Source organism: Mytilus edulis, chromosome 2 (assembly GCF_963676685.1).
Source record: "Mytilus edulis chromosome 2, xbMytEdul2.2, whole genome shotgun sequence".
Classification (NCBI taxonomy): Eukaryota; Metazoa; Mollusca; class Bivalvia; order Mytilida; family Mytilidae; genus Mytilus; species Mytilus edulis.
The window spans coordinates 92,966,065-92,976,978 of record NC_092345.1 but is presented as its reverse complement, the minus strand read 5'-3'; the positions used below and the strand labels follow the sequence as shown (position 1 = coordinate 92,976,978).

The window sequence follows — 10,914 nt, the reverse complement described above, 5'->3', positions numbered from 1 at the left end:
TAAGCTGAATTGTGTATATCGTTATATTCTTGGCCTTCAATCCCTATGGGTTTAAATGTGCATTTCTTAATAAATGAATATAATTAAGGAGACCCAATATAACAAAATATAAAACAGATCAAAAGAGAAAATCCTGAAGCTTTATTGTTTTAGATATATGTTACCTTAAGCGATCTAATAAAATATAAGAAGCGATCTAGTGCTTGTTATCTAACATTTCTACAGTCACAAAGAAAAATATATGCAAGTTCTAAAGAAGTAACAAACAGCAACAACCAGCAACACACAGCAACAAAGAACAAGTCAAAATCAGGTCAATGTTAACTTAATACAAGTTTAACAGGCCACTTAGTCTAGTATAAGTTTTATCTTCAATCTTTACACGTTTGTCATTTTCGTGATCTATAAACGATTTATCTGTAATCTATTAAGAATATTTGACAAGCACGGACAATACATTATATTCCTCATTTGTCATGTACGTACTAATACACAGAAATTGTTACAAAATAAGAATTGAGAGTCGAATTTTTATTCATACAGTAATCTTAAGTTCAGACATGTTACTTTGTAGGTTGAAAAAACAATATTTCTGACACAATTTTGATAAAAGAGATAAACACTAAAAACGTAATACATTACCAAAAAATAGGATCATTCAACATTTGTTGAGAATTCAATGTCTACTCTTATTTAACAATAATTATTTTAAAGGATTCTCATAGCCGTGATCGTTACGTGTTTCCTCACAAATGATGCGTATGCAGCCCAGTGCGGGTGTGCAACAGAAGCTTTGCATGTTAGGTCTGGAGCAGGAACAACGCATCGACTTTTGGGAACAGTCCCTCCTGGCGAATGTCACACGGATAAAGGAGGCAGACAAACAGCTAATGGATATACATGGGCTAATATTGACTATAATGGACATGTAAGTTCGATGCATTGCCGTAAATTGAAGGAATAAACAACAATTGATAGAATATGTTGTGTGCTAAACGCTTAAAACGCAGATTAATCATTTTGTATTTTCCAAAGTGAAACTATAGGGAAATGAACGTCACATATTTTGTTTCGTCTTGTTTCGTGTAAATTTTGTGTTTTTTGTGAGCATTGCACTACACTTTGATAATTTACTAGTCGATAACTCTGATTAATGACGTTATATTAAAAAAAATAGAAATGGAAACAAACTTACTAAAAAAAATTAAGACATGGTAGGTATTGTGTAGCAGCATATCCCTACAATAGATATAAGAAGATATGGTGAGAGTGCCAATGAGACAACTCTCAATCAAAGTCACAATTTTTAAAATGTAAACTACTATAGGTAAAAGAACGGTCTTCAACACGTAGCCTTGGTTCACAACGAACAGCAAGCTATAATGGGCCTCAAAAATTACTAGTGTAGAACCATTCAAACGGAAAAACCAACGGTCTCATCTATATAAAAAAGAGGAGAAACGAGAAAACACTTATGAACCACACCAACAAACGACAACTACTGAACATCAGATTCCTGACTTAGGACAGGTGCAAACAAATGCAGCGGGTTTAAACGTTTAAATATGTACCAACCTTCATCCTTATCTGAAGCAATAGTGTAACATCACAATATAAAAATATACACTATATAATATTAATTGAAATGGATTACCCCAATCAAAAGACATATTAACACTAGTATCACAGAACGAATAAATTTGATCTATGAAACAATGTTAATACAAAATCATCAAAATCATATACCATAATATAAACAGGTAAATGAAAATTATTGTGTGGTAAGGTATACAGTTTAAGGTTGCAGACCTTGGTTCAGAGTGATTACTCTTTAAATCTGTTATGCGTTTGAAAAAGTCAAGTTTCATCAATGTATTTTATGCATTTACCTAAAACAGATTGGAAATAATCTATGTATTCTAGAAGCTTAGAATATATTTATGAAAATGGCTGACACAAACGTAGTAACGATTTTAAGAGTTATTCTTTTATTCTAGGTCTTTGTCCCTTATTAAAGAATGGAAATATATTTAAACAAATAAATAATTTTGTTGTTCATAGTACGAAGATGTGAAAATTTATAGTAATGCAAAACACATCAAATAAGAAAAAAATTGTGTTTTCACTTTTACCTTCATAGCTTACGTAAAAAATGCAAAAGTAGCCAATGAATTTAAAACACCTTTAGACCTTAATTTTATTCAATATTTTAGGATGCTTGGGCTGCAATCAATTGGCTGAATTTCAAAACTTGTCAGAGTAAGTCATACTTTAGAATAAGCTAAAGAACAAACATGGTTGTTCATACCATATGTTGTCCCTTCTAACGATTGTTAAAGAACAAACATGGTTGTGCATACCATATGTTTTCCCTACTGACGATTGATAAAGAACAAACACGGTTGTTCATACCATATGTTGTCCCTTCTAACGATTGCTAAAGAACAAACATGGTTGTTCATACCATATGTTGTCTCTTCTAACGATTGATAAAGAACAAACACGGTTGTTCATACCATATGTTGTCCCTTCTAACGATTGCTAAAGAACAAACATGGTTGTGCATACCATATGTTGTCCCTTCTAACGATTGCTAAAGAACAAACATGGTTGTTCATACCATATGTTGTCCCTTCTAACGATTGCTAAAGAACAAACATGGTTGTGCATACCATATGTTGTCCCTTCTAACGATTGATAAAGAACAAACACGGTTGTTCATACCATATGTTGTCCCTTCTAACGATTGCTAATGAACAAACATGGTTGTTCATACCATATGTTGTCCCTTCTAACGATTGCTAAAGAACAAACATGGTTGTTCATACCATATGTTGTCCCTTCTAACGATTGCTAATGAACAAACATGGTTGTTCATACCATATGTTGTCCCTTCTAACGATTACTAAAGAACAAACATGGTTGTTCATACCATATGTTGTCCCTTCTAACGATTGCTAATGAACAAACATGGTTGTTCATACCATATGTTGTCCCTTCTAACGATTACTAAAGAACAAACATGGTTGTTCATACCATATGTTGTCCCTTCTAACGATTGCTAATGAACAAACATGGTTGTTCATACCATATGTTGTCCCTTCTAACGATTACTAAAGAACAAACATGGTTGTTCATACCATATGTTGTCCCTTCTAACGATTGCTAAAGAACAAACATGGTTGTTCATACCATATGTTGTCCCTTCTAACGATTGCTAAAGAACAAATATGGTTGTTCATACCTTATGTTGTCCCTTCGAACGATTGGTTATAATAATTATTTATTCATGACCAGTTAAGGGACAAATATACTGGCATTATTGCAATGTATTCAAAATAAACTCATCATAGATACCATGATTAAAATTTTATATTTATGCCAGACGCGCGTTTCGTCTACAAAAGACTCATTAGTGACGCTCGAATCAAAAACTGTTTAAAAAGCGAAGTAACGTACGAAGTTGAAGAGCATTGAGGACCAAACATTCCTAAAAGTTGTGCCAAATACAGCTAAGGTAATCTATTCCTGAGGTAAACAAGCCTTAGTATTTCACAAATTCAAAGTTTTGTTAACAGTTAATTTATTATTATGAACATATCAATGATAACTCAAGTCAACACAGAAGTGCTGACTACTGGGCTGGTGATACCCTCGGGGAAATACATCGCCATCAGCAGTGGCATCGACCCGGTGGTTGTTAATAAACTCTGTAGAGATTTAGTTAGCCTTAAAACCTGGTTAAATCCACAATTTTCGACACAAGTAAATGTTTGTTCTAAGTCAGGTTCGTTAGATGTGTTTGAGCTTTTGATTTTGCCACAACATAAAAGACTTGGAGTTCTATATGCTTGTTATTTTACCTTTCACACCTTCTTTCAAGAATTAAATGTTAATAAAAAGATATGTCATTGTTAACTATAATTATATGCTTAAAAATAAACGGCAGACTTATTTCCATGTTTGTTTTGTATGAGATGTAGAAGATGAATTTGTGTTGCAGCCCATCAATCATCATCGTCTGCAGGCTGTCCGAACATTGTATCACGTGCTGGATGGGGTGCTCGTAGTCCAACACACCCACACTACCTATTAACGCATACCCCAAATCACGTGTATATCCATCATGGCGCCTCAGGAGCATGTCACACGAAGACAGCATGTATTGCTAAAGTCAAGGGGTACCAAAATTGGCACATGGACGGCCATCGTGAGTATCAGTAATTTGAATTCTTTTTCGTGTATAAAGTAGTAATTGATCTCTTACTTCGGTTTTATTAAAGGTTTTAATGAGTACGACTCTCTCCAAGAGTATTTCCTGTCATGAGCAATGTGATGAGTACATTTTGGAAAAATAACTTTCTACCTTCTTTAACTTTTGAGTGCAGCACTGGTTTTATGGTTCATTTCGATTAACGTAATCTTTTCATGTTGGGGTAATGGTATATTGCAAATTGAAGAGCTTGTTCTACAATATCCATAACAGACCCAAACTGTGTTCGTTGAAACAATCGAAGGAGAAATCGTAATTGAATAACCAGAACCAAAAGAACTCACACCTACACTTCTTACACTTCATGAGTAAAAGAAAAAATATTGTAAACAATTAGTTTCAAAACTTACAGATAGACACACAACTAGAACTCTTAGAACAAAATTTTGATTTTTTGCTGTTTTATAATTTGTTTGTGCTATGTAGAAAATCTTATGAGTAAAGTAAGCCCAACTCAACTGATTTTTAAACCTGATTTCCAAAGGAAAATATCGGTTATTAATTTGGTGATGTACGGTAGTTAGGCAGTCGGGTGTGTAGACATGTATACTCTCTTAAATTTCAATATATTGTCACTTATTAACTAGAGGCTTTTGGGCCAGGTGAACTAAAAATAGGTAAAGATTGTTTTTGTCTGTAAGAGAGTTGTCTTATCATGCTATATTTTAGTATTTTTACCCAAATATTATATGTTTGATAGCTTAATTGGTAACCTAGTAACCTCTAATTTTAAGATAATTTTTAAGAAAAAAAGGCAATGTAGTAAATACTTGTTGGTAATTATCAGTCAACGAAAAAGTAACAAACAACAAACATAATCAATTGACTTCCAGAGGACAACATGCAGTTTTCACGAATGTGATCTACCGAATTAGACTATTGACCGGGTTTGAAATAACATGAGCAACACGACGGATGCCACATGTGGATCACGATCTGCTTACCTTTACCAGGCACATGAGATCACCCCCAGTTTCTGGTTTGGTTCGTGTTGCTTCGTCTTTAATTTTCTATGTTGTATCTTGTGTTCTATCATTTGTCCGTTTGTCTTTTCCCTTTTTGACATGGCGTTGTAAGTTTATTTTCGATTTATGAGTTTGGTATTTTCGCCCCTCTATCGCAAATATCCAGGTGTTTTTAGTGACAAAATATCAAGATACTGTATGGTATTGGAGAGTTTTTGTCGTGCTATACGACAATAGTGCTTTACTCTTTTTCTTAAGCTGAAGTAATAATCCAAGAAATATTGATGTAGATGATGACAATGTTTCAACCCCTTCTCTGTACAAATTTGAATAGCAAGATTGGGAATTCAAGTTTATATGACGGACGATAAGATTGATTAGGCTATATGTATTTTACAGACTATAGTGATATTGAATACAGTTTTGTGGTCGGGGAAGATGGTAATGTTTATGAAGCCAGGGGATGGGACGCTGTGGGAGCTCACACTTTGCATCATAACCATGATGGTCTAGGTAAAAGTATTTTATTAATTAGCTAATCCGTTTATTCCATATATGTTGTATGAGCAATATATACTAGTATACATCTTCTAATGAACAAACATGTGACAGCAGTGTAGCCATCAGCATAGTAGATCATACGACTACAGCACTTACAAAAATCAATATAAACAATCGTACAATGGATCAAAAGTGTGACTGTAGAAAAATGATTCATCTGTAAAGTTTGACCTATATAATTTGGATTTACTCAAATATGACTGCCACTATTATAGGACTATGAAATTTCATACAATAAGGGAAAAATACGAAGAGTTGTTTGGTAAATATGTGAACATTAAGTAATTTGTTATTTGACAGTTGTTGAAGTAAGTAGAAGCTATAAATAATTAATTTCTACGCAGGACCTATTTATTTTACATCGTTTGCCTTTTACATGAAATTTTTGCAATTTTGTGATTCGTTGAAAGAACTTAACTGGACTGTTTTTAAAACTTTTCTTCAAACTTTTGGAATCTTCTACAAAAATAGATTCATTAACCATTCACAATATCTTACTTTTGAAATAAACAATATATAAAAACTCAAATTATAAAGACCAATGCGTTCATTTTACTTGCAACGAATTGTTTGGAGCGATGACATATTAGACATAATTTACGACTACATTTTTGCTACAGGTATCTGTGTCATTGGTAACTTCATGGAACATGTTCCAAATGCCGCTGCTCTTAATGCAATAAAGAATCTTATAAAGTGCGGAGTCAATAAAGGGAAAATCACAGCCAACTATATCCTTAAAGGTCACAGAGATGTCGGACAAACAGCTTGTCCTGGTCAGAAATTGTATGATTTAATTCAAACATGGCCTCATTATCACCACTGATAAATAAAGAATACAAAATATAGAGACTTATTAATTATTTTCAAAATGTCTGTATCTATGAAATCAGTTGTTCTATAACACTGCACATCAAGGCTTTGTGACGTCATTTAAACTATACTCGTATGTATTACCGACGTGATTATGATTGACTCGAAGTTTAAATGGGCTAGAATGAGTTTTGATAAAAAAAAAAAAGGGGGGGGGCAGTATAAGAGTTTGGAGTTTCATCGCCTATTATAATAACATTATAACGCTGCAACAATAAATTAGTTAATTCTAATTTTTTTCTTTAAATAAAGTTTTTCAACGTCTGAAGAATATCCATCATGTATTGGGTCTAGCAAACAAAAGTAAAATTGTTTTTGTATTGGGCACTCGCGTACATTGTAAATAAAATAACTGTTCAATTCGATTATTTCAACTGTTATTTTGGCATTCCACAAGATTATGCGTTTCTCTTGATCAGACTATTTTCAGATATGACGTGTTTCCACGAAATACGATGGATGTTTACATATTAATACTTTAGTCTGGGAAAACAGGATTTATTCATTAGTTGCAGTCGGCTTATATTTAGTCTGAAATGCATGATTTCTATATTAGTTGTTAGTGGCTTTGCACTAGCTGTCAGTGACTGCGAGTACTATCAGATCTGTACGAAGTGTCTTTCTGTTGTTGTTTAGAACAAGTACCCGGCCACGTTCACTCTGTGTATTTGTTAAATATATCTCTATTTGTATCCATCTGATGAGTTATGCCTCTTTCAACTGATTATTATAGTTCGTTATCATGTTCCATCGTACCAGGTTAAAGGGAGGATTTGTATCCCACTAACATGTGTAACCCAGACACATTCCGTATATATTTGCCTGTCCAAAGTCGGGAACCTGTAATTCAGTGGTTGTTGGTTTTTGTTTTTTTCACAAGTCCCATGTCCTTGACCTCATTTTCATGGTTCAGTCACTACTTGAAAATAAAATTCAAATATTTTGTAATGTTAACTTCTCTCTTAATATTTGTCAAAAGATAACAATATTTCCAGGTCCTCATTCCCCACAGTTTTCACTCGACCTCATTTCATGGATCAGTAAATAAGGTTAGCCTTTGGTGGTCAAGTCAACATTTTAAATATTTATAGCAATAGGTCTAGTATATTTTGTGTATGGAAGAATTGTAAAGTGTACATGTCTAACTGGCAGGTGTCATCTGACCTTGATCTCATTTTCATGGTGCAGTGGTTATAGTTACGTTTTTGTGCTTCGGTCTGTTTTTCTTATACTGTATGCAATAGGTCTACTTTTTTATGGTATTGAATGCTTGTTAGGTGTACGTGTCTAGCTGGAAGCTGTCTTCTGACCTTGGCCTCATTTTCATAATTCAGTGATTCAGTGGTTTAAGTTTTTGAGATTTGGTCTTTTTCTAGTACTTTATGCAATATGTCAACTATATTTGGTGTATGGAAATATTTAATGATATACATATCAGTCTCGCAGGTTTAATTTGACCTTGATCTCATTTTCTAGGTTCATCGCTCAGTTTGGTGTATGGAAGGATTGTAAGCTTTACATGTCTGCCTGGCAAGGTTAATATGACCTGGACCTCATTTTCATATTTCATTGGTCAATATTTAGTTTTGTTTGTTAAGGGTGTTTATTAGAGAAACTATAAGCAATAGGTCAACTATATTTAGTGAATTGAATGATTGTAAGGTGTACATGTATTCCTCGTTTGGTTTATATGACCCTCACCTCATTTTCTTGGATCATGCAAAGTTTATGTGATAGTTGTATATGTATATTTAGGACTATCAAAATTATATCAATGGTAAGTTAAGAAGGCGAGATATTTCAGCATGTGCAGTCTTGTTTTATGTGATATGTTGAAATAATCTTTGATTTTCTTATTTAAATTTCCTCTTATGGCATTATTATCCCCAGTTTTGGTTGGGACCGTGTTACTGTTGTACCCCTATGTTTGACATTTTTACTTTTTGTGTTTGTATTGTTTACACATCGTTGTCAAAATAATAGTATTTGATGCTACTGGCATACAAGTGAGACGTTAAGCGCTTAAAAACCAGGTTCATTCCACCATTTTCTACATAAAAAAAACCTGTACCAAGTCAGGAATATAACAATTCTTATCCAATTGTTTGATGTGTTTGAGCTTTTGATTTTTCCATTTGATTAAGGACTTGATTTGAACAGTTAAGTCTGCCTCATATCTTGGCTTACATCTAGAAATGGACAATGAGGGTCGCTTGAAAACAAAACTTTGCGACAAAAGAGATTTCATCTCTCAATAGTAACCTTTCCATTTTTAACCAAGAGTTCAAAATAGTGAATTTGAAATCATACTCCGTAACTTTTACATACGGCATCACGAGTTGGTTGACCGTTATTGAATATCCGTTTCACAGGCGACATCGGATATGTTCCTTATGTCGTAACTACAATTCCGTTCCCTTGTCACGAATGTGATCTACCGAATTATACTATTTACCGGCTTTCAATTAACATGACGGGTGCTGCATGTGGAGCAGGATCTGCTCATCCTTCCGGAGTACATGAGATCAACTGCAGTTTTTGGTGGGGTTCCTGTTGCTTAGTTTTTAGTATTAAAATTTTGAACTTGTTGCCTTTTGTTGGCTGTTGTTCGTGTGATTCTTTGTCAATTGTGTTCTCCAATTTATTTATATTGTAGTCCTGTGTTGTTATTTTGATCTTATATTTCACATGGCCATAAAAGTGCGAGGTTTGGCATGCCACAAAACCAGGTTCAACCCACCATTTTTTCCTTTAAAAATGCCCTGTACCAAGTCAGGAATATGGTCATTGTTATATTATAGTTCGTTTCTGTGTGTATTACATTATAACGTTGTGTCGTTTGTTTTCTCTTATTTTTGAGTGTAAATTCACATTGCGATAAGACGTGTCACGGTACTTGTCTATCCCAAATTCATGTATTTGGTTTTGATGTTATATATATTATTCTCGTGGGATTTTGTCTATGTGTGTTACATTTTAGTGTTACGTCGTTGTTCTCCTCTTATATTTAATGCGTTTCCCTCGGTTTTAGTTTGTTATCCCGATTTTGTTTTTTGTCCATGGATTTATGAGTTTTAAACAGCGGTATACTACTGTTGCCTTATTTAGTTATCTATGTTGTGTATTGGGTTTTATTATTTGTCTGTTTGTCGTTTCCTTTTTTAGCCATGGCGTTGTCAGTTTGTCTTCGATCTACGAGTTAGGCTGTCCCTCTGTTATCTTTCGTCCCTCCTTTATGGTGTTGCTATCAATTAAAACTGTGTAGCAATAGTAAGAAAGAAGGATAAGAAGCAACAGTTTCTACATGTAGCTCTTCTAATGTAGATGTAACCAATTTTATGAAGAAAATCGTTTAATATAGATTTATGTACTTTTTCTGATCAATTAAAACCACTTTGCAATCAGAGTCAATATTTGATTCTGATTGGTCACTTTTATAAAGTTTTCTCTTAAAATTTATTGAATAATAGGGGATTTGATACGGGGTTCAAAAGAATGTGCGGATCCCTGGTATTAAAGTGGTGAGTCTACTCTGAATGTATGGAACGCCACAGCTGTCTTATGTGGAACTCTGATATTACTTTATGTTGTTTATTATTACTTAATGATATTTTGTCTTTACTTGATATGGTTTTGACATTACGTAATGATGTTTTAATATAACTTAATATGGAATAGTCATTACTTAATGATATTTCGATATTACACGATATGGTTTCGTATTGACTTGATATAGTTATGAAATTACGAAATGACAAAACCACATCATGTAATGAAACAACTACATTACGCTAAGTCACATACACATCAAGTAATGTTCAAACCACATTGACTAATGTCACAACCATATTAAATAATGGTGAAACCACATCGAAAATGACAAAAACCTATTAAGTAATGACATATATATAACTATATCAAGTCAATACGAAACCATATCGTGTAATATCGAAATATCATAAAGTAATGACCATTCCATATTGACTTTTATATTAAAACATCATTACGTAGTGTCAAAAACATATTAAGTAAAGACAAAATATCATTAAGTAATAATAAAACAACATAAAGTAATATCAGAGTTCCACATAAGACAGCATTGCCGTTCCATACGAATGGAATAGACGATACTGTGTTCTGACCTAAAAACCTTATATCATTTAAGCAAAAGTAAGATGGAAAGATATTAATGTTAACATAAGCTTCGGTTTTTACATGTAGCTCGCCTGACTTAAATGGTCA

General features: G+C 33.4%; 1 protein-coding gene across 1 annotated transcript; it reads left to right on the top strand.

The window, feature by feature from the left end:
* Positions 1–391: 391 nt before the first annotated feature.
* LOC139513433 (peptidoglycan-recognition protein SC2-like) lies at positions 392–6,647 on the top strand. Its single transcript, XM_071301906.1, has 6 exons — positions 392–478; positions 715–928; positions 2,214–2,259; positions 4,004–4,210; positions 5,638–5,751; positions 6,420–6,647. Coding segments are annotated over exons 1-6 (789 nt in total). The 5' UTR covers positions 392–476; the 3' UTR covers positions 6,626–6,647.
* Positions 6,648–10,914: the final 4,267 nt, after the last annotated feature.